Source organism: Macaca nemestrina, chromosome 2, assembly GCF_043159975.1.
Source record: "Macaca nemestrina isolate mMacNem1 chromosome 2, mMacNem.hap1, whole genome shotgun sequence".
NCBI lineage: Eukaryota > Metazoa > Chordata > Mammalia > Primates > Cercopithecidae > Macaca > Macaca nemestrina.
This window is the reverse complement of record NC_092126.1, coordinates 113,671,125-113,695,294: the sequence shown is the minus strand read 5'-3', so window position 1 is coordinate 113,695,294 and position 24,170 is coordinate 113,671,125. Positions and strand designations below refer to the sequence as shown.

Here is a 24,170-nt window from a genome sequence, read left to right as displayed (position 1 = left end):
CACACCACCACACCTGGCTAATTTTTGTATTTTTAGTAGAGACAGAGTTTCACCCATGTTGGCCAGCCTGGTCTCGAACTCCTGACCTCAAGTGATTCACCCACCTCGGCCTCCCAAAGTCCTAGGATTACAGGCGTGAGCCACCATGCCTGGCTGGCTTTCTGAATATTTTAAACCCACTGTTAAGACCCACTGCTCAGAAAAAAAGATTCCTTTCAAAATATTGCTGCTCATTGACAATGCACTTGGTCTCCATCAGAGCTCTGATGGAGGTGTGCAAGGAGACACATGTTGTTTTCATGCCTGCTAACACAACATCCATTCTGTAGCCCATAGATCAATTTCAATTTTCAAGTCTTTTTTTTTTTTTTTTTGAAATGGAGCCTCACTCTGTTGCCAAGGCTGGAGTGCAGTGGCACGATCTCAGCTCACTGCAACCTCCACCTCCCGGGTTCAAGTGATTCTCCTGCCTCAGCTTCCCTAGTAGCTGGGATTATAGGCACCCACCACCATATCTGGCTAATTTTTGTATTTTTAGTAGAGACAAGGTTTCACCATGTTGGCCAGGCTCGTCTCAACCTCCTGATCTCAGGTGATCCGCCTGCCTCCATCTCCCAAAGTGCTGGAATTACAGGTGTGAGCCACCGCACCCGGCTAGTTTTGAGTGTTTGTTACTTTTTATTGTTGTTACCTTTGTTTTAATGTTTAATTGTAAACTTACGTAATTAAAAAAAAATTTTTTTTGGTATTTTTTAGTAGAGACAGGTTTCACCATGTTGTCCAGGCTGGTCTGGAACTCTTGACCTCAAATGATACACCCGCCTCAGCCTCCCAAAGTGCTGGGATTATAGGTGTGAGTCACTGAGCCTGGCCTTAACTTTTTTTTTTTTTTTTTTTTTTTTTGAGACGGAGTCTCGCTCTGTCGCCCAGGCTGGAGTGCAGTGGCCGGATCTCAGCTCACTGCAAGCTCCGCCTCCCGGGTTTGGGCCATTCTCCTGTCTCAGCCTCCTGAGTAGCTGGGACTACAGGCGCCCGCCACCTCGCCCGGCTAGTTTTTTGTATTTTTTAGTAGAGACGGGGTTTCACCGTGTTAGCCAGGATGGTCTCGATCTCCTGACCTAGTGATCCGCCCGTCTCGGCCTCCCAAAGTGCTGGGATTACAGGCTTGAGCCACCGCGCCCGGCCTTAACTTTTAATAATAGTTGTCTTTAACAAGTGGCTCAAAAAAATTCCTGAAAATTTAATAATATACCTGCTTCTAACATACCACATCTGAGGCTCCCCCAGGGCAGGCCCTGTCTTTCCTCATCAGACTGATTTGGGCTCTGCCATCAGGACCTTCTCACTTGCCAAGAGTGGGAGGATAATGTCTGCCCCTTGACCCCAGGGCCTTTCCCAGGCTTGGAGGCGGCACAGTGCCCAACAGCTGCTCTGAGAGGCAGACTGTGTTGAACAATCAGAAAACAGGCAGCATGCATGAGCCAGGGTCACTGGTGGGTTCATCCAACCTGCAGTTAGGGGCAGCAGCTGCTCCTGAGACCCCAAGCAGGACCACTACTCAGAGAACAGCCCCCAACTCTCCCAGACACCTACCCAGACCAGAAATATGCTCTCCTCGTCTGATCACAGGGCCAGAACTGTCCGCTGGTGCTTCCCTACAGGGCTCTCCCAGCCTCTCAGACACATCAAGAACATGCTATGGGACTGCCTCTCAGACCAGCCCCAATATGCACTCGGCTTATATTCTCTTCTAGGAAGCCTGTGGTCAGGAGGGTTCTGGACTTTGCATGGACCACATTGTGTGTTTCAGGGTAGGACCTGGCTTCCTTGGTCCCCCATCCAAAGGGGCCAGGCGGAGGCTTCTACCACCCAGTCGCTGCCCTTGACTCACAATGGGGTCTGGCCTGCACCCTCTCCCCCTTGCTAAGTGGGGCCTTTTGGGGAGTTCAGGGACAGCCTAGTCACGGTCTCTGCCCTTGGGTAAGTGTTGGTGCCATTCCCCATCTCCAGGGGCAGAGGTCACACATTGAGACTGTAGAGCGGGGTTGGGGGGCACTCACTGATGAGGGCCGATGCTGTGTCCAGCTTGGGATCATACGGACACTTGCCCTTCCCTGACTCGAGTCGCTCAGGCTCCAAGTAGAAGATGTAATCCTGCAAGGCAGAGCGGGGTTCAGCATGATCCAGGCCAGTCCCTCAGCCAGGAAGTGTAAGGTCACCAGGCTTCCAGGGTGAGAATGAGCCCCCAGGCATACCCCGAGCCCACCCCCTACACTCCCCAGAGCTCCTTGGCCTTAAACTCCATCCAGCCAGGTCTCCCAGGGCAGAGCCATGCTGTGGGCTCCAAGGGAGGTGCTTCCTAGTCCCAGGTCTTAGGGAAGACCTGGGGATCAAGTCTCAAGGGGCCCTGCCTTGGGGGCTATAAGATGGACATGGAGTGGGCTTGTAGGGGCTGAAGCCCCTCCATGCCAACTGGCTCACAAAGACATTGGCCAAGACTCCCTGGGCTACAGAGGCACAGCTCTTTGCTGTGGCTGCCTGTCTTGGGTCAAGAAGGAGTTGTAGACCTGGCCAGGGTAGGAGTGACTGGTTAAGGGCCTGGGGTCCTGCCCTTTGCCATCAGGTCTGGCCAGGCCAGAGAGCTCTAAGGTTACTGTATCCTCAGGCTTTGTGTCCTACCTGTAGTCCTCAGGATGGACCCATGGGCCATGACCTTTCTCCTGCCCCTCAGCAGAGCCCCCAGGCTCCACGTCTCCCCAGGGAGCCAGGAGTCAAGGAGTCCAGCCCAGACCACATGGAATTCACAAAGCCCCCCCATGCCTCCCAGCCCAGCCTGGAAGATGCTAGGAGGAAGGCTGGAAAAGGCACTAGGATGGGGTGAGCACACAGGCCACAAGAGAAAGCCAGGCAGAGGGAGGGAAAGGGGCAAGGAGAGGAACAGAGGCAGGAGGAGGTGGCAGCAGGTGGCAGGATGGCGATGGGAAGGTGCACACAGGCCTACGTCCAGTTACACTCTGCACACGTGACTTCCTGCACACACAGGGGTGCATACACAGCTCTGAACGTATCACTGCCAGCACACGGAACCCTCTGCTCACACTGTGGACACACACACACAGAATCCACATGATCCTGCATTTCTGCACTCTCCACCACAAACATGCTCTGTCATTCGCCGGCAGCCCATGCCCCCCTGCCCGCCCCTGCCCAGCCCCAGCTCTCCCAGACCAGACCCAGGTCATGACTAGCGGACAGATACCGCCCAGGAGAAGAGCGCCCCAAGCACGTGAGTGTGCAGGACACCTGTGTCCACAGATGACCCATGGGAGGCATGGGGCACGGACACTTGGGAGTAAGGTGTCAGACTGCACTCATGTGCCACTTTCCACTCTGGGTGCTGAGTGAGGAGGGCCCACATCCACACTGTTGTGTGCTCTTGTGTGTCTACACACATGGGTTCTGAGGGCTAAGGCATGGCTGTCCCCAGGGCTCCTGTCTTCCCCACCTGGCGGCTTCATTATTTCTCGTCTGTAGGGGTCACACTGAGGCTGACATGAGTCCAGTTGGGCATGGCTTCTGAGCCTGAGGGCACTTCAGGGGAAGGGATGGGGACAGGGTGTGGGCACAGAGGTAGAGGGGAGGCCCTGGGGAGGCTGGCCTCAGGTGCAGCCCCAGGGTGAGTTCCGCTCAGAGGCAGTGCTGCCTGGCAAAGGCCTGGAGGGATGAGGCCCACCTGGCGTGGGGCTGTGGGCGTCGGGCGGAGGGCACCATCTGTGGCTCTGCTGCCGCGGCCTCTGACCGCCTTCGTCTGGGTCCATGGTGTGGCCTGAGAAGATGAGGAACAGGGGTTAGAGCTGAGGGTGGCAGGGGCTGGGGGAGCGGGCTTGGGCTGCCAGCCTCTAACACCACACAGGCCAGGAACACACCTGAACACGTGGGACCCCAGAGCACCTCTATGCATGTGCACATACATACACACAGGCTTGGCACACTCCTGCACACACAGGTGCCCCTCAGATCCAGTCACTCTCACACATGCCCTACAAGTTCACGCCAGCTCACACACATGCCCACATGGAAATGGAAAAGGGTGGAAGCAGGCAAGAAGGGGCAGAGCTGGGGAAGGGGTAGCTCCCCACAACCCCGGCCCTGGGGGAAGAAGGCAGCTCTCCCCCAGGCCACATGGTAGAAGCCGACCCAGGTGTCCAGTCTCCTGTTGCAAGGCCCCCACCAGGCCCTCTGACTCAGCCGTGGGGGCACGGTCCACAGGCATAGCCAAGAGAGCTGTCGCCACGTATGGAGCAAGTGCTTACTATGTGCCAGGCACAGTGCTAGGAGCTTTGGGAGCTTTAGCTCACTGCCTCCTCCTCGCACCGACCTGTGAGAAAGGCAGCGGTTAGCCCCATTTTCAAGTGAAGAAACTGAGGCTCAGCGAGGTGAAAGAAGTCACTCACCCAAGATCACAAGGCTTGGAAGTGGCAGGGCTGCAGCTGAAGCCCCTCCTCCCATCAGGACCCTGGGATGCAGCCACCAGTGGGGGAAACACAGGGCCAGGGTGGCTGGGGCTTACCTGGGCACGGCGTCCGCGATTCACATAGGTGCACATGGGGTTGTAGGCACCTGTCCCGCACACATACAGGTGTGTTCGGTTCCAGGGCTGGATGAGCCTGACGAAGTTCCCACACTCGCCCTGGGGCCAGAGGGAAGGCTGCATAGGTGCCCTGGCCAGGCCTGCACCCTCACTGGAGTCACCTGCCCCCCTTCCCACCTGTGGATCCCACCAAACTCACGTTGCCATCCTTGCCTGAGAGCACGCATTCCTCAATGCGCTGTGGGGAGGCTGCCCAGTGTATCTGCAGAAAGGGGAGTCAGAGGGTGCAGCCTTCTGGACATGCCCTGAGCCCTGGGGCTCCATGCCCACCCCACGTCCCACATCAGGGTCAGCCCTTACAATGAGGGGCTCGCGGTTGATGTCGTGCAGGTCCAGGGACAGCACGTAGTCCTTGCTGCCCACATACATGCGGTCGTGGTCCTCATCCTTGAGCAAGATTCGGTAGTCGGTTGTGTTGAGCAGGAAGTTGAAGAAGTGGGCAGTGCCTGTGGCCTTCAACTCTGCAGGTGGAGGGCAGGACACCAATTAGGACCTTCAGAAAACCATCCAGCCATACCCCCTCTGACAAAGGGGAGACTGAGGCCCTGAGGTTCCCCTCAGGACCCCCACCACACAGTGGTCTTTTTTTTTTTCTTTTTATGAGATCAAGTCTCACTCTGCTACCCAGGCCGCAGTACAGTAGCGAGACTGTGGCTCACTGCAACCTCCATCTGCTGGGTTCAAGAGATTCTCCTGTCTCAGCTTCCCAAGTAGCTGGGATTACGGGTGTCAGCCACCACACCCAGCTTATTTTTTTGTTTGTTTGCTTTTTGAGACGGAGTCTTACTCTGTCGCCCAGGCTGGAGTGTGACGGCACAATCTCGGCTCACTGCAACTTTCACCTCCCGGGTTCAAACAATTCTCTTGCCCCAGCCTCCTGAGTAGTTGGGATCACAGGCGCACCCTACCACGCCTGGCTAATTTTTGTATTTTTAGTAGAGATGGGGTTTCACCATGTTGGTCAGGCTGGTCTCGAACTCCTGACCTCGTGATTCACCCACCTCAGCCTCCCAAAGTGCTGGGATTACAGGTATGAGCCACTGTGCCCAGCTCACACAGTGGTCTTAAACCTCCAGCTTCCCTTCCTGGATCCTTCTCAGCTCCCTCTTCAGTCCCTGACAGACTGGGAGGACAAAGTGGGACAGGTAGGCAGGCCAGGGAAGGCACCACACCCAAAGCTAAACCCCTGATTCATAGACAGCCCTAGCTAGTCTCTGGGACCCAAAGAAAGGGGTGGTGGGTGCGGGCCAGGGTACGCAACAGCATCAAAGAGTTTTTGCTCAGGTGGGGGTTAATGCTCCCACGCTCAGGGTGGGGCCAGCTTCACACAGGGGCTTAAAAGGGTTAATGAGCAGATGGGGTGTGGCTGGGTATATCTGGGACAGCCTGCAGACTCTGGCATGGAGCCTGGATGCCCTGTTCTTACCCTGGCTGCCCACCAGGCAGAGGGCACAGCTGGTGCACAGCAAGGTCCTCACTTGGTCTGAAGCAGGTTAGCCAGGAGACCAGAAAGCCCTGCTGGACGTACTGCCCTACAGACCCCAGCTTCCCCCAGACCCTACAAGGCTGCTAATGGTGGAACTCTCAGGCCACCTTGAATGATCCAGGATAGTCATTTCTGAGAAAGAGGCTCTTTCCCTGGTGCTACAACCCTGGGGTCAGGGTTCAACTGGGTCCTCTAGTTTCCTTTTTACATGAGTCCAGCAGCCTTGGCCCTCCAACTCCAGGATGCTGGGGAAAAGTCCTTCCTAAGGATGAAGGACAAGAGGGGGCTCAGCCAATGACAGACAAAGGACTCCTAGAAGCTTGGGAACCTGCCTCCAAGGGGAGGGAGAGCCGAGGGGTCCCCTTGGCAAGCCCCTTCTCCACCCACCCCCAGCTATCTTTAGCTCAGCAGAAGAGGGAACATTGTAATGAGGATGATGAATATTCACACACAAAGGGGGCTTAAGATAGCAGCACAGAGAAGAGCGCATGCGTGTATACACATGGCACAGGCATGCACACGGCGCACACATGTCCTGCCACACATGAGGCACTCACCAAGGGGGTTGCACATGTCTCATCTCCCCTCCCCAGCTGGTAACCCATTTCACAGGTGGGGCAGTCAAGGGAGAGGCCTGGGCCAGGCCCCAAGGCACCTGGAGGGGGAGAACAGCTAGGATCTGAGGCCCTAGACACAGCCTGAAAGTGGGGCAGAGATGGGCTGGGGTCAGAGGGTTCCACTAGCTGACCCAGAGCCCATGTCTGGTCCCAGGACCTCATTCTGAGAAACTAGCGGGTAAGGAAAGGCCTTGCCCTGCCTGGCCCTGACAATGTGGTGACAAGGGAATGCAGGTGATGACCTTGGTCAACCACTGGGATGCAGGGACGCCGAGGGATCAAAGGGCCGATCCTGCCTGGCGATGGCCTCGCCCGCCTGTCCGGCGGCGCCTCTGAAGTCCTGGGCAGGGCGGCCTGGGCACCTGTCCTGCACCTGTTGTTGGGCCACACGGAGTCCACCGCCTGGCCACTCACCCACAGTGACAACAGGAAAGTAAACATTCCCCCACCCCGAGGGCTGGGAAGTGGCCAGAGAGGAAGTGGGGCTGCCAGTGGAGGCCCCCCAGGCTGGGACAGCCCGCCAGGGGTTATTTATACCCTGGCTGGGGGCATGGCTTGGTCGTGCCCTTACCTGTCCCCTGGGCTAGGGGGCACTTTGGGGGCAATGGCAGGGGGAGGGGGTACAGGCTTAAGTGGGTGCCTTCAGACACAGGCACTCCGGATAAGGGGAAGCTTCAGCCATCAAGTCCCCAGTAACCCAATCAGCCATAATCCCCCCGCTCCAATCCTGCCCAGCCTTGGGCCTCTACAATCTCAACCCTGTACCATGACTTCCAGAGCCCAAGGCCCAAGTCTGAGTCCCCCACCCTCTCGCAAAGCCCCAGCACTCCCAGGCTCCAGCTCCCTCTGTGAGAAAGGCCGTAGAGAACACTCAGAGGATGAGGAAACTGAGTCCCAGCTTAGGGGCAAGAGATTAGCCTTGACCCTCTCTGCCCCCTGCCCCCAGTCTGCCCCTTAGTGGAGGTGGGGGTGGAGGGAGCCCCTTGCTCAGTTATCAAATACCTGCTGTGCACAAAGCCCTGTGCTCACAATAACAAGGGCACAGGGAAGGGATGTGACGTGCCAGAGTGCTTGGGGGTGGGATTCCCACCCAGGTCCATGGCAGAAGGAGGGGGAGGCCCAGGGGAAGCCAGTCCTGGTGGTAGAGACTGCTTGCCAGGAGGGCCAGTGCCGGAAGGTGACTCGCTCCCCATGGACAGGGCACATGACTCAGGACCTGCAGGACCCCTCCCAGTGGCCACGGGATATGGCGTCAATGGCTCTGGTGTCACAGGACATGATGCTTTGATCACTGTGAAAACAGTGTGGGGGGAGAGGGGAACCCCAGGAGGCCGTGCATGGTGGGGAAGGGGTGGGACCCAGGGTCAGGGATCCTTGGCTATGGCTTGAGTTTCTGGGTGAGCTTCATGATCTGAGGTGGGGGCACTCTTGCTCTCTGACCCTCATTCTCCAGTCTATACCATCTCTCAGGCCCTCCTGGTACTGACACTCACAGTGACCCTGAGGATCAGTGACCCCGTTCTGATCTCAGAGAGAGGCTCACAGCCTGGCATTCCTCGGGTCTTCCCCCAAACCATCCTTCATGGGTGTCTGCCTTTCAGGGAAAGTACAGTGGGATGCGGTCCCAAGTCCTTCCCCAAGGAAGCAGGCTTCCAGGTGTCACTACCTCTTGTAGGACATTCACCCCCATTCCCACCCCAGCTACCCCATTTCCTAGTGCTAGACTGGGGAGCAGAGAGGGCTATAAGGCAGGAAGGAGCCTCCTGTGGACTCAGCTCCAGCCTTCCCAACTCCAGGGTGTCCCTACCCCAACCCCAACCTACAGGAGTAGAGCTAAATCCCAAATCATTCATCCAAACCCAGACTACCAGAGACGAACCAAGGTGGAGAGGGGTGGGAACTTCCCCGGGTCCCAGAGCAAAGAAGGTATAAAGTTCCAGCCTTCTCAACCCACAGCTGGACTTCTTATCCCACTCATGCCAGATTGTACGTGAAAATTGAAACAAGAGGCCCTGTGACAGCCCTGTACTCCCAGCTGCAGACAGGAAGACTGAGGCCCAAAGGAGAGTGGTACTCACCCCAGGTCACAGGGTGAGAGGCAAAACTGGTGTCCTGTCCCCTGCTCCCCACTCCACCATGAGGCAAAGGAACTGGGAGCCTTCATTCCTCCAAGAAGCCTGGATCAGAGCAGGGGGTGGGCAAGTAGCCCTGTGTATCCTCCTCTAAAACCTGCCGTCGGCAGGGACCAGATCCTACCAGGCCCCAGCTCCCTTAAGGGACAAGGACTTGGGACAGAAGGAACAAAGGAACCTGGGACCTGAGGTGGCATCAATGGGGGGCAGGACTGATGCAGACCCAGTCTGGTCATATCCTCAGGCCAGTCCCCATATCTGCTCCACCTGTCCCACGCCCGGCTCTGGCAGCAGGAGCGCCATGCCTCCTCAAATGCCATGGCAACGTTGAGGGAGGGGCTGGGCACGATCAAGGGTTCTGTGGGGATCAGGACTCCAGCCCGGATAAGCTTTGACCTTAGGGGAAGGAAGGGTGGTGTGCCTGGGTGCTGTCTCCTGGGAAGGGCTCCCCACCCCCATACTCTCACCCAGGCTGGGCACAGGTTGGGAGGGGTGACATCCGGGAAAGATTTTCCCGTCATCAGGAAGGAAGAGCCTTTTCTGGCATCAGACACCTCATTTCCGCAGCCGTTCCTGGCCTCTAGGACTCTCTCGTGGCCGTCAAGCACTTGGGGTCCTGGCCCAAAGCAGCCTGGCGCAGGTCCAGAGGCAGGACCTTCTCAGGGCACAGGGGGCTGGGTCCTGGGGGACCCCTGGTCCCTCATCTCTGAGAAGCAGCTGGTGACGCCTTACTTTAAAGGTGGGGGCAGGCGAGGACAGGCACTGAGGAGGCATGTCCACAGCCCTTACCCGAAGACCCCAAGTGGGCAGCCCCTACCCCTTGCTGCTGGTCTCCAGGACATCAGGTCTGTGTCCAACGAGGCATGGGCTGCTGCAAAAAAGGGGTCTTGGAGCAAAGGTGGGCAGCCCGCCCCCTTGGTTATAGCCCCACAAAGCAACAGGCCCTGACTGACAGCATCACCTCCCCCAGCAGTGATGGGGACTGGGGGTGATAGACAGATCCCTGCAGCCTAGCTCAGACCTCTGACCTCTAGTGAGCCAGTACAGCCCTAATCCCTGAGTTGAAGAGAGATGGGACTGGGGGCCAAGGGGAGGCACAGGCCTGGGTCTTTGTCAGTGTTTCATCCACCAGAAAGACAGACCTCCTGACCTTCTGAGGAGGGAAACTGAGGTAGCCAAGGCTATGGTAGCAGTGGCAGCAAGAGGCATGGCAGGGCCCAGGTGGTTCCTACTGGATACTCCCACAGGATCCAGGAAGGGGTGGCCCGAGCCCTTTTATCACTCCCCCAAAGCTGTGAGGAGCCCCAGAGGAAGGCCTGGGGACTGGGCTGGCCCCCTGGCTCTCAGCCTAATCCTCTTTTAATGAGCGGCCAGCCGGAAGGCCTCAGTCCATGGCCACAGACCTACAACCCCGGGAACCCCAGCCAAGCTAAGTGGGGAGGGCAGAGAGGCCCAGATGCCTTTGCATGTACCTTCCCCCTGCTTGGCACACCCACTTACACCCCAATGACACCCTGATCAGGCCAACCCAGGGCCCAGCATGTGCAGAGATACACCCAAGTGACACCTGCCTTGTGCTCCCACAGACCCACTCTTGGGCACTCACCATTTGTTCACCAGGTCCCACATGGGGTTGGGCAGGGGAGCCTGATCTGGGGTAGCTCCCTCAGTTCCCCCTTTTCCCCCCATGCTCTGGATGTGAACCCTACAAGCCAGACCCCAGTTGTACCCTCCCCGGGGAGAGGTTCCAGGTTCCTCTGACCCTAAGCCCCTCGAGATCTGACCCCCCCATACCATCTCTAGCCAGGCCTTCCAGATTGGAGATCCAGAGGGTCTCCCTAGGAGCCACCCACACCAACCCCCACTTCCCCCCAGGTAGGTAAGCCAGGTCAGTGCCAACAAAACCAATTACAGCCACTCTCACCCAATTAGCAACTAATTATGGTCTAGTAGTCCATTCAACATAATTAACATGTAAATGACTCCGCATGTTTTTATTCAATAATCGCTCTGACTGAATTTAATTTAAATGTCTGAACTGGGGACCCAGTTACCGTATTTCACCACCTAGAGCTGCCACTCTAGGAAATGCAGTGGGAAATGTTGGCTCCTCCAGGGCAGAGGGACGCCAAGGCCAGAGGCCAAGGGGACAGACGCCACTGGCTATGGCAAGGGTGGAGATGGTTATGGTCTCTGTATCCCTGACACATCTATCCCAGGGGTGCAGGGAGTTGGTGAGGTCAGAAGAGCCCCAGAGGGACCCTCAAGATGGGAAATCTCCTGGAACAAGGGACTCCTTTGCAAGGGCTACTGTAAACATCCCAGCTGTTCAGCAAACACCATACAGGGGTAAGAGCCCAGCTGGGCCAAAATGCTGCTGTATACTTCCCTCCCATTTCAGTGACTGAAGGCTGAGGGCAGGGGGCTGGGGCCAGCAGGTCCAGGCATGCTGTTCCCACGCCCGTTCCGCCCCAGCGCTCACCTACTCCGCCCAGGACAGGATAGGCTGAGGGCACAGCTCAGCCTCAAACCAGGAAAAGCCAGAAGTGATGGAGCAGCAGGATCACTCCCTGACTCGCCAGCCCAGAACCAGGGGTCCACGCCTCATCCCCGAAGGACACCCAATGACTTCTGACCTTCTGTCCCAAAAGATGGGGGCTCTCTGGCCTCAGCACCTCCACTGAACCCTGCCTTCGCCATGGTCCCATGCACCTGACCATCCTAGGCCTGGGCTAGTAGTTCCAGAGGCCTAGACGTCCCACTTGGAACTTAACAGCATGCATGGTTGCCTGTGAGAACACATTTGGGCATTCACCAGCTGGGCAAGTCAGGGCTGTGGCTCAGCTTTGGAAGGACACTGTGATCGAGACCTGGCCCTGAGCAGGGGGTGGGAGGAGGTGACCAGACAAGCAGATCACACAGGAATGTGCCCCAAGAAGTATGAACGGGGTGGAAAGAGGGGCTCGCTCTGAAGGGGAGGGCTGCACTGATCCATTTCTCAGGTGGGGAGAGTGAAAAGGCCATTCAGTGAGTGCCTCCAGTTTCAGAGACCCCCGGGGGACCCACCCCCTCCTCCCACATTCCAGACCTGGCCCGGAAACCCCTCACTCCTTCCTCCACCACCTCCTCCTCCCCATGACTGCAAAAGACAACAAACTCTCCATGGCTCATTTACTCTGATAAATCACCCAGACAGACAGGCCAGGATGGGACCAACAGGCTGGTGGGTGTCAAGACCCTCCCCCTGCCCCGGGCCCAGCCCCCATCTCTGCAGCCTTCCTCAGATTCCTGTGGTCCCTGCAGCCCCTTCACATCACCCAGCCAGAGATTTCCAGGATGTTCCAGATAGTCTTAGCCCCTCCCCAACATTTTGATGGGGAAACCAAGGTACAGGGCAGACAGGTGCGTGCTTGGGGTCAGCCTTGGAGGATGCAGTGAGGCTGGGTTAGGACCTCAGCAGGACTCAGCTGGTAGCCAGTCAAGGGCAGGCAGTCAGCATGCTGCACAGGCCTCGGGCCCAGCCAGGACAGCGCTGATAAAAATGGCAGTACAGGCAGCCCCAGGAGAGGCCCCCTGAAGTGCTACCCACTCAGCCTTGGGGCTGTAGAAGCCCAAAGGGCTCCCAAATTCTAGCTGCTCTGCCAATCGTAGTGTATGACCCTTAGAAGGCAACCGTGCTGGCGGAACAGCAGATACACCAGGCAGTGGACTCTGGCCGGGGGGAAATGAGGGCATCAGCACCGAGCCCCAAGTGGGAAGGAACAAGGCTCTTGGCTGGGTACAGAGACGTCTGAGGAAAGAGCATGTCCGGGTAGGAAGCCAAGAGGGGTGGCAAAGGGAGGGGTGGAGGCAAGGGGGAGTAGGGAGAGGAAGGAAGGAAGAAGAGTGGGGGAAGGGGGATCCGGAGCTGAGGCTTCCTGATCCTCGGAGGGGCCGGTTGCTTTGGGTCTGTCTTTGCCCTGCAGAGATGCACCAGATAGCCAGTGCTCCTCTCGGCCTGGTGAGAGTGCCAGAAGTCAGCCCAGCCCGTCAGCCCAGATGAGCCCTGCTCCTTCCCCAACAGGCTAGCCCCCCAATCCTAGGCCAGCAGCCACTGCCCAGACCCCATTCTTTGCTGGGTCAGGACTAGTGGTCAGGGACTGGAGCCCAGGAGGCCTCCACCCACTCCCTGGGGCTGCCCAGCAGCCTGGGTGGGGGGCTGTAGGCCTGCCAAGCTCTGGCACCCACGTGAGCTAGGCTTTGGATTCAGACCATAGCCTTCTGGCATCCAGGCCTCTGGCAAAGGCCCTCTTGCTATTTCTAAGAAAAATGCAGCAGGAATCCTCTCTGCTTCTCCAAAGTTCCCAGGGCTCCTTGAGGCTGGGCTCAGATTCCCAGGATAGCACCAGGCCAAGCCAGGCAAACATGCTTTCTGCCCAGCCCTGCAGATGCCTGAGTGACTAGCCCAGGTCTGGTCACCCCTAGCACACACGGTAGGAGCTGAAGCAGCATTCACAGAAGGAGTTATTGCAGCCAACTGTGCACCCCAACCAGGCCTTGGAGCCAGTCTCTAGGGAGCTACTTCCAAGGCATCACTCCCGCCAAATGCATCCATATCACTGGAATTTTTCCACAATACATATTTAGTACCTCTGCCATGAGGAAAAAGAGCTTAAAAACCAGAAACAGAAAGTATAACTCCACATCTTTGTCCCAAAAGCAAGACTGCATCTAGCGTCTGTCCTCTTCCCCAGGTGCTGCACCACATGCACCCTCCCTGTGCTCCGGTTCTTCCCTCCCCCACAACCTCCCCTCCCCTGCTCGAGATGCAGCCTCCTCCAAGAAGCCTGCCCAGATACCCATCGTAGGAATTTTCCTCCTCCTGACCCTACTCTACCCACCCCACAGGGCTCAGGGTCCTTCCTGGAATCATTTCCAAATAACATCTCCCTTACCAAAAGTTAGAATTCTGGAGGAAGGGGTGAGGTAGTCCGGGACTCCTTGGGGCGTGCCCCTGGACCTGCCCTCCCCTGCCTACCAGCCTTAGGATTGCTCCTGGTGACTGAGATTTCTTCCACAGTGACCATACTCACACAGCTAATCCTCCCGACAACACAATGAGGCCAGTATTATTCTTACTCCCATTTTCCAGAAAAGGCAGTGGGAACATAGAATGATGTTCACCAAGCAAGGTCTACCAGCGGCCAGGATGCAAGCAAGTCTGAGCCCTCATGATGCTGCTTCCACAGGGCCACTGCCATTCCCACCTTACACAGGAGAAACCAGGGCTCAGAGGGGCTAAGCCACTTGGCTGGACTTACACAGCTAACACTGGTAGAACTGGGTTTTGCCTTTAAGACCAGCCAGCTCAACCACGACCACCACCACTTCTGCATTACACCAAATTTAAGCACTCCACTCTCCTGAGTGAGGAGATGGAGGTCTCCCAGGAGTCAAGGACCAGGTACCCATGGCCCTAAAGCCACCTTCTAAGCTATTACCACCTCTGGAGGGGTCAAGGGGCCGGAGGTGCATACACACAGGTGCAGACAGCCAAGAGCCCACTCTGAGGTTCACTGTCTCCCAAGCTGCAGGGTGAAAGATGCCTTTTTGGGCTGGGGTGAGAGATTTTTATCTTGGCGGTTTCTCTTTAAATTCTTTACGATTACGAAGCAGCGGGGGCTGCCAAGGAACATGATTTACTCCTTGAGCATGCACCAGCTCCTCGATTAGTGCCAAGGGAAGCTGGAGCCAGGGAGGGAGGGGCAGGCATCATGCCAGGGAACCAGAGACAAGGCCTGTGCTGTGGAGGCCCAGCCAGTGGCGGTCCCATCTGAAGCTCCACTGGATCTGGAAGGCCACATCTGAAAGCCCCAGCGCCTGGCCTGGCTGACCCAGGCTGGGCGTCAGGCAGGTTCTCAGGCAAGCACAAGGACCCTATCTCCATTCTCTCCAAAGACCAATTCCTCGCCAGTTGGGGGATGGGCAGCTTCCAGGACCTCCCAACTCCAAAGCGGCTACTTCCAAGTCTCTCAGGAGTAAGGCAGCTCCCATTTCCAGAAAACTGAAACTCCAGATCTGGGCTCAAGGGATCTGGGCTCAAGTTCATGCTTTGAGTCTTCCTTCCTCCCTCATCATCCTGGAACACCCACCCTCCCTGGCTTGTGAGCTCCAACCCCCACTGTAGCTGCCAGAGCCTCCTGACTCCCACCCAGCTCCCTGGTGCCACACTGGCCTCAAAGCTCCTGGGCCTCCTCCCCCTCCTCCCCCACCAAAGCCCATGCCTTGCTCTGGCTGGCCAAGGAGCCCCTGGGGGACAAGAGCCGATCCTCTAGCTCTCCAGCCCCACCCCTACTCCTGCACCAGGCCTGAGGGCTAAGGCCCCATCAAGGCTTGCTAGAGGCACCTCAACTCACACCAACTCCTGAGCGGAAGTCAATGGGCTGTGACCCTTCCTAACCTCTAACCTCATCATCTCCAAACCTGACAACCTTGGTCCTCTGATGCCACATGCAAATGATGTGAGCAGTGGCACTGTTCTGGGCCATTGGCCCAGAGGACCCAAACTCCAGGCTGCTCTGGAACAGGAGCCCTTTCCTCTCTTAGGCCCTGGTGTTCCCATCTCTGACATGAGAGGCTTTCCTAGGGACCCTGCTCAGTGGAAGGGCTGGAGTGATGGAGGGCTGGATTTATAGGCTGGAAATAAGCAAACCCCAATTCTGTTGCTTCAGCAGACAGAGGGCATGAGGAGCCTGCCCAATGCAACCCCAGCCCTTTCTTTGGGAAATGAGGCTAGGAAGGCTAAACCAGAACTGCAGAATACTGGAATCTTCCTTGTTCCTAGCTCATGCGAAAGGTCTGTGCCTCCAGCACCACCACCATCCCTGCCCTCCACTCTCAGTCCTGGGACAGACTCAGGCATCAGGCAGATCCAGGCTCCATCTCAGTCCTGCTCCTGAGTGACCTGGGAAGCTGCTCGGCCCCTGCAAGCCTCCTTCCTCACAGGAAACCTAGGCAGACCCTCCTCAGGCCTTGGAGGGACCATTGCTTGGTTATCCTCGTGGGCTCCTACTACTATTTCGATTGTGTTCATCTTTCCTGACCTCCCCTGGCAGGGTGACCTTCTGCTCCCTCTCCCTACTCCTGCCTCAGCTTCCCTAGCAGCACAACCATCTCATGTCATCACAGGGTCCTTCAACCCCACCAAGCATCTCTTGGCCCCAATCCCTGGCCAAACCCAGCCCAGGCAGCAGCAGTGTGTCGTGGGGTAGCTTCCTGGGAAAAAGTAAACACTCCCCAGGCTGAACAAAGGGCCTGGCAGGGCCCTCACACCTCCCTGCTGCTGCCACAGAAGGAGGTGTTGCCCCAGAGCCTGGGTCATCTCAGGGTGGGGGAAGGAAGAGCTTTTTCTCTAAGACCTGGCAGTGATTCTGGGGTGAAGGGGACTCCAGGCCCAGGCATGGATGGGTGAAGGAAGGAGGGTCTGTCCAGGCTTTCAGCCCAGGCTCCACTCTCTCAAGAGTGAGGAATGAACAAACCCCTCACCTGCTCCTGGAAATCTTTTCCATTTGACTCACTTCTGCCTGATCTTGGCTGTGCTGCTGAAGCCCCGAAGCTGGGCCATAGGAGGCCCCTAATCTGAGGGAACCCTGGGCTGCTTGACCCTCACACCCTCCTGGCTCTAGACCTGGCTGGGGTGCCCAGGCGGATGGGCGGGCAGCAAACCCAAGCCTGGCCCAGTTCCTGCCTTTGTTCCTTTATCTACCCTGGGCAGTATGGCCTCTTATGCCAGGACCTCCAGTTTGGAGGGTCCAGCCCTACCCAGGCGGGAACTGGCACCTCCCCACTGCAGCAGGACCCAGGGCAGGGCAGGGAGTGCCCAGCCTGAGCTCCTGTAGGCCTGGGGTGTCAACTGCCGTGTCTATCCAAGGCACAGATTAAATAACTATGACACGGAGCCACAGTGACCAGCAGTGCTTCTGAGAGTAACCTTCTCTGTGCCACTCATGTGTACCCTGGGAGGAAGATGGTGGGAGCCATTTCTTGAAGTGTTGGTCTCCATTCTCACTCCACACACACTTGGTGAGGGCCTGCTCCTCACTGAGGGCCACTTCATGTATGCATAACCAGGCTGAGACCACCCAGTGTGTGGGGATACACGGGGCCTGGTACACAGCAGGTGCTGGGCTCCCAGGTGGCCCTGACCAACTGGGTGTCCATTGCTTTTTCTGCCAGCTTGACTGTGAGCACCCCATCTTGTTCACCACAGAGTCCCCAGCACTCAGCACGGGGCCTGCCATATAGTAGGAAGTGACGTCTAAGCACAAAATTAGGACACAAGGCCAGGTCGGAACAGGGAAGGTCATTCAGGGCAGGGGAACCTGCCTGTGCAAAGGCACAGGGGCCCTGGGATGGGTGGCCCCAGGCACGCTGCAGCCCCACCCCAGGCAGCCACGACAGGCAGCACCCAGGCTGGCTGCCAGCGAGCTCAGCTTTTAGTCACTGCGGGTGTCGGCTTCAGAGCTAATTGAGAGGGAATCGACCCAACGCAATGTGGGCACCGGCAAGGCCAGGACACCAGGGTTCTATTTCTGGCTTTGCCTCTGCCTCTTGCCTGACCTTGACCCAGCCCTTGCCTGAGCCTCAGTTTCTCTCTTTGGAAAACAGGAACAAAAGCCTTTGCCCCTGGAGGTCCAGGGAGGCTTAGAAGGAGCACACGGAAGACCTCTCTCTGTCTTGCCCCTCCTGCTTGCTTGCATGCATGATGACAAAAACAACACCCAGAGTGGACGCAAGGTCCCAGGGGTGTGGAGACCAAGCCACCCCTCCCTTCCACTGTTGGGGGAGGAGACACTGTACTCTCACTGCCAGACCCTGGGCCAGGGAGGGGGTCGGGGGAACTGGCCCCTTCAAGATTTATTAATCTGCTCTGAAGAATTCCACCAGGGAAGGGTGGAGGTATCAGCAGAATAAATATCTCACCTTCCCGGGCCAGGGAAGGGGGCTGCTTTTCAGCCCAAACAAATTAACTCTTCTCGGCCCATTTCTTAGGCCCTGCAGGGGACTCCTTCCAGGCACAGCCTCAGAAATTCCAGGAACCAGTGACTGGGAAGAGGGATGATAAGCAGCTTACTCCCCCTCTCCTCCCGTCAAGGGCCAGGGTGGGACGAGGCCAGGGGAGGGGCCCTGCTGGGGGACATGGTGAGGTGGGGGCTAGGCCTCCGCCAAGCCCAAGGAAGGAAAGGTCACCCCAGCCTTTCACCCCAATATGGCTGCCCGGAAATCTGGCCAGCCAGGGCTGAGTCGACCCCACCCAGGGCAGGCGGCTGGATGAAGTTACCTCTGGCCAGAGGAGGGCCAAGGCTGAGAACTCCCAATGACCCCAGGTCCCCCAGGCCCCAGCATGGCCACTGCCCCTCACCCTGGGCCCAGGGTAGACTCTTCAGACGACACACACTCTTGAGGAAGTGGCTCTCAAGTGAGCCATCTGTACGCCCATGTGTGTACCGTGTGCGTGCACCTGCCCAGTGGGTTAAGTGCAATGGTGATGGAGTGGGCGACCAGCCTCTCACTCTGCAGACCCCAGCCCATCACTGAAACCTCCAGTGACTTCTCATCAAAGTGCTCACTGGAGCTCAGGAGCTCAGGCCCTAACAGTAGCATGTACTCTGCCTGAACCCACCGGTGGCCTCCCTGCCAGTCACAGCCAACAGTCCCCTCCCAGATTCTAGGAACCTTTCCAACTTGGAAACCGTAGGAAGGCTCCTGGAGCATCCACACCCCAAGAGAGCAGGTCCTGCTCTTCCAGAGGCTCCAGTGTCTGCCCAACTGCCTGACCTTCCACCCCAGGGGCTGCTCAGGGCAGGACCAGATGCATAGCAGTGGCAAGGAGGGGCCGCAGCAGACACAAGTTTGGAAGGAGTGACATTGCCACCTCTCCGATTATCATACAGAGAGACATGCCCTACAGACCCCAGGCCACCCAGCTCAGGAACCCACAGTCTGACTCCGGAAGATGCCCAGACTCTGGACTCTTTTGCTAAGTGTCTAAGTGGGTCAGTTCTCTAGCCTTTCTCAGCAAGTCACCACCTCCCTAGTCCCCCTTCTCCCCTACAACCTATGTGGCTGTACAATTTGTCCTGGTTTTGTCCTGACCTACCCTCTCTCTCGTGTGCAGAGGAGCCAAGCGCTATTGTAAAGAGAGGATGATTTCTGGGGAAGAACAAAACAGCTTCTTACCTTTGAATGAGAGCCGGACCCGGGGTGTGGCTGGGAAGTGGTCCTGGGTGGGGAAGGCTGGCCAGGCCCCAGTCAGTAGGCAAGCCCAGAGAAGAAGACCTGCGACAAGCATTGTGGGAGGGGCCTAGGGCCCAGAAGGCAGGCTCCACTCTCTAGACACCTGGGAAGGGAAAAAAAGATTGGAATGTGTGAGGCAGACGGGGGAGTCTGACCCTACCAACATTTCCCTTGTTCATTTTCTTTTTTTTTTTTTTTTTTTGAGACGGAGTCTCGCTCTGTCACCCAGGCTGGAGTGCAGTGGCCGGATCTCAGCTCACTGCAAGCTCCGCCTCCCGGGTTTACGCCATTCTCCAGCCTCAGCCTCCCGAGTAGCTGGGACTACAGGCGCCCGCCACCTCGCCCGGCTAGTTTTTTGTATTTCTTAATAGAGACGGGGTTTCACCATGTTAGCCAGGATGGTCTCGATCTCCTGACCTCGTGATCCGCCCGTCTCGGCCTCCCAAAGTGCTGGGATTACAGGCTTGAGCCACCGCGCCCGGCCCCCTTGTTCATTTTCTAAGGTGAACAAAGAGGTTGATGGGTACCTCCACGCTTCCACCCCCAGCCTGGGGCCATGAATGCCCCTGTGTGCACACCTCATATGCGTTGTTTGGCCTGCCTTTGTCTGGGGAGATAGTACCGATGGGCCCCAGCCTGGGGTCCCCAGAACTGATAGGGGCTGCTAGAGACTCAAACCCTACCCCTCATAGCATGCTGAATTCCATTCACAGGGCCCAGCCCAACTAGGTGATCTTAGTGCTCTTTCCAGCTCCCAGCATGCTTTCTCCTTTCTCCCCTGCATCCACGCCCAATAAAGTGGGTTACTCCTTCTCCCTCCCACCTGGAGGAATGGGGGAACAGATGGGGTGCACCCCTGCCTGCTCCAGCCACAGGTCTTCTCCCAGTACAGAGAAACCTGGACCTGATTATTGCGGTAGAGGGGAGGCACAGGAGAGAGTGGGGGAATGAAACACATGCAGACAGCCCAAGATGGAAGAGAGGGAGCACCAGTCAGAAAAGGAAAGGCAGAGAATGGCAGAGTCCACTTTTACTAAAATCAAAGCAGGAGAGACCCAGGTCAGACAGGCAGAAGGACTTCCTGCCAGGGAAAACTTCCAGTTCCACCTCTAGAGGGCAAAGAAGGGAAGATAGGATGGCCAGTGGGCCTGGGGCTGGATCTGGGCCAGCGGCATTGCCCCCTTCAGAATCCTCCACAGCCCCAGCAGGTCCAAGTTTCAATACTGTTTTTCAAATATTGTCTCCCCAGGCAGGCTGGCTGTTGGGTAAACGCAGCCCAGCACCAGTTGTCAGAACATATTGCTCCCTCCCGGCACAAACCAGCGCCAACTCCTACCATCCCCCCCAACCGGATGCACTGCGGGTGGGGGCATCCAGACTGAAAACATGAGCCCCATCCCCCAGATCTGCCCTGTGTACTCCCTTCTTCCATGGCAGGCAGGATCCCAGGCCCATCTCTAGGACACTGGGATGGGAGTTGGCAGTACTATGGCCTGGGACTCCGCTGCCATAGCTGCTCAATGCTGAGGCAAGAGGCCCAGGCTGCAGTCTGACTCTTAGGCCCCACTCATCAGACCCTGATGACATCCCTAGACCCACCTCCCCCAGCCCTTGCCTCTCCTGCCAAGGCAAACCACTCATGGCTCCTCAGACAGGAAGTGCAGCTTCAGCCTCTTGGTCCACTCCTTATGCAGTGCCCTCTGTGTGTATGTTCTCTCCTGAGGGCCTGGCACGCTGCTCATGGTCCTTCCAGATCCCCCATCACATATGCTCCCTCCTGGGGAGGCTGACTGGGGGACGGGGGGAAAAAGAACCAGCCCCTTCCCAGGTCTGGGAGGCACAAAGCTAGTGCTGATTGAATGGCAGGCTCTGAGAAGTGGGGGCAGGTGGGAGAAATGGCTGTGCAGCCACCGTCACCCTCCAGGTGCACCTGGGAGGCCCTGATAACAGTTGTGGATATGCACACGTTCACACTTGCAGGTCCACACACGTCCTTACAAGCATGAGTTTGCTCAAGAACTTGACCTGCTAGTGGGGTGGGGCTCAGGGGAGCTGGGAGATACTGTCCTGGCGCAAGATGCTGTCTGAGTCCCTCAGAGAGCTTCGATACTATGTATCCAGGGCTTGTGTCAACCTGCCTCCCACCTCCCCGCTCCCCATGACCTCATTTTTTCCTGCATCCATGTTCATGGTGACGAAGTCAGTGTCACCAAGGACAGGATTGGAGTCACCCAATGTGTTCAGATAGGTGGAGAGTCTTTCTACTGGGTCCCTACAGGGACTTCCCATCCAAATGCTTTGGCCCTTTAAAGAGGTGAATGGGGGGGTGCTCAAGTCTGCTGGGGCCTCAGTCTCAAGTCCAGCCCCCTTCTTGGGCAGCCTGGCAGGTGGGGGAAAGAAGGAGAGGGAAGGAAGAAAAGGAGAAGAAGGACAGAGAGGGAAAGGGAGGGCACTCCCAGAGTGCCTTCCCCTCTGCCAGTCCCGAGATGTCTGTCATCCAGCCCCAGCCCCAGAAAAGCCCCCAAGTCACACCAAGCCCAGGTCAGTGGACAGAGGAGGAACAGCCACCGCCACCTGGGAGCCCACCAGGAGGAAAGCAGGGAAGGAGGGAAAAAAGCTGGTGGGAGGGAGCAAGAGAGGGAGGCAGGCGGGAGGGAGGAGGAGAGAGGGAGGAGAGAGGGAGGGACGGAGGAGAGACGCTTGAACAAAGAAACGTGGAGCTGGGGCTGGCAAGGGGTGCAGGGAAGAGGCGGCCAGAGGAAGGAGTCCGGTGGCACCTGGGGCGGGACAGGGGGCCAGGTGGTCAAACTGTCCAGCGGAATCCAGACCACCCAGGCTTGGAGTTGGGGGTGGGGGTGGACGGCCTGCCTCCAGGAAGGGAGGTTGGCTCCTCCGAGCTGAGGACTGCCTGGATGGAAGGGAGGCAGGAACAGGGGCCGTGGGGGAACATGGGGAGATTATCAACAGCACCCCACCCACTACCCAGCCCCTCAGATTCCCTCCCCCCCTTCAACAAGAGCTTTATCTCCTTCTTGGCTCCTCAGCTTCCCCATCCCCCAACACCTCAAGGACCAGGAAGCAGAGCCACCCCAGCATAGCTGGGACTGAAACCCCCCTTTTGTGGCCAGGGTTTCCCAGTCAAGGTCACCTGAGCCTGGCTCCATCTTCCCCCCAAGGTATGCTGAGCAGAGAGTGGCTGAGGCTGGGCTGCCGCCTTCTCTCTGGCCCCTGCTTTCTCTCCAGCCCCCACCTCCCCACTTCCGGGCCTGGCTCCTTCGGAGCTGAGGGGGAGCAGCAGGAGTAGGCGTGCCTGTGCCCCCGCCTGCTTAGACACTATACCCTATGGGGTCCTGGCACACCCCCTGGGTAGCCTGGGAAGAGGCCTCAACCCCCTGGGCTGAGATGAGGCTCCCAACCCCTGGGTGCAGTTTTCCCTTCTCTGCAACTAGGATAACAACTACTGGGAGACTATCTGGGTGAATTCAGGAGGACAGAGGTCCCCAACCTGGCCCAGCTTCAGGGTGGACATACTAGTGTCTTTGGTTGGAGTGTCCCTCACCTCCCCCAAGCAGTAATGTTCTGGTGGCAAAACACAGCTATCTCAAGAATTAGGAGTTATTTATCTAGTGGGGCCCCCAGCCCCAGCTCCAGCCAACTCCTGCCAGCACTGCCTCATTCCTAGGCCACTTCGATACCCTCCTGTCCCATCTGCTGAGGCAAGCCCACCAAGCCCCCGCCATCCCCTGCCCACTTCACCAATGGGACCCCTGGTTCAAACTAGGGATTGACCACAGGCTCTCCAAGCTCACCTACACCCTACATACAGCCGTGCCCCTAATCCAGGCAGTACTCTGCTGTAAAAGCAAACCCAAGGTGGCAGCTGGCAGTCAAGGGGCTGGCACAATGCTGGGAGAAATGCCTCAGGACTGGAGGTCCTCCCACCCTGCTGATCTGGGAGACCCCCCACGTGGGGACTGCCAGTAGAGCGCTTCCCTTCGGGCTGACCAGTCCTCAAGTAGAGACACTGAGGTAGGGCAGGCGCACCAACGGGGAAGAGCGCTGCCTCAGGCGTTAATGAGAGAGAGAGCTGAGGCAGGCGAAGGGGGATCGGAACTCCCGCTCCAGAAGCGCGAAGGTAGGGGGTGTATGAAAGCACCCATCCAGAACCTTGCAGGAAAAAGTTGCTTTGCACATTGGTGACCCCGCAGGCCACATCATCTACACATCCATACGCCGCCCCGTAGGTAAGGGGTCCGGGCCGCCAGGACAGGTAAGAATTCCACCCTAGCCTTGTCGCCCCTATGTCCGCGGGCAGCCCCCCGGCTCGACGAGCCCCGCTCCCCGGACACTTCTGCGGAGTTGCAGTGCCGCGGGTCCCAGAGGGGTCGCGGGGTGGCCCGGCCGCCTGCCCGCTCCCTCCCGGTTCCCGCTGCACTCACCTCTTCCGCAGCGGCGGGGCCTGGGCGCCCGGGCGGCGGCGGCGGCACGGAGCGGTTCCCGTTGGGCCGGTCCGCGCTAGCGGCCCCCCGGGGCCATGGCCCTGCCAGCGACCTCTCGCCGCTGCGCCTCAGCCGGGATCGGCGCCGCGGCCGCGGCTTAACCGGTTCCGCGGGCTTCGGGCGCGTCAGCAGCCGAGGGCCCGGGCCCCAGCCCGGGCCATGGGAAGACTCAGGGGCGCTCGGGGCCGCCTCCCACGGGGCGGGCTGCGGGCGCCCCCTGGCCGGCGCGCCGAGGGCGCATTCCCCAGCGCGGGGCGCGGGCGGTGGCGCGCACTCGGCTTCGAAGCGCTGCGCTCTCCCGGTTGCTGGACCCCGGCCGGGCGGCCGCGCCGGGCTGCACGGTTCCTCGCGGCGTGCCCTGGTCCTGCGCTGCGCTCGGGGCTCTCCGGACGGCCGCGGTTCGTTCGCTCGCTCTGGTCTCGCAGCCGCCGGCGGGACGGGGCGCTCAGAGCCGCGCGGGGAGCGCCGGCAATTGGCCGCCCGTGGGCGATATTTGCATAGCGCAGCCCC

The 24,170-nt window shown here is 58.2% G+C and overlaps 1 protein-coding gene across 2 annotated transcripts in view; it reads right to left on the bottom strand.

Annotated features, from left to right (window-relative positions):
- Positions 1-23,842, bottom strand: part of LOC105480471 (semaphorin 3F) — a 34,512-nt gene extending 10,670 nt beyond the window's left edge. Inside the window, exons 1-7 of one of the 2 annotated variants that reach the window (XM_011739401.3) lie at positions 23,601-23,842; positions 19,105-19,264; positions 4,952-5,112; positions 4,791-4,853; positions 4,571-4,690; positions 3,734-3,826; positions 2,061-2,154 (exon numbers count right to left, since the gene is read on the bottom strand). In XM_011739401.3, coding sequence (XP_011737703.1) covers positions 2,061-2,154; positions 3,734-3,826; positions 4,571-4,690; positions 4,791-4,853; positions 4,952-5,112; positions 19,105-19,216 — 643 coding nt within the window. In that variant the 5' untranslated portion in view covers positions 19,217-19,264; positions 23,601-23,842. The remainder of the gene's footprint in view (positions 1-2,060; positions 2,155-3,733; positions 3,827-4,570; positions 4,691-4,790; positions 4,854-4,951; positions 5,113-19,104; positions 19,265-23,600) is intronic. The other variant, XM_011739402.3, reaches the window with a different exon arrangement.
- Positions 23,843-24,170: the final 328 nt, after the last annotated feature.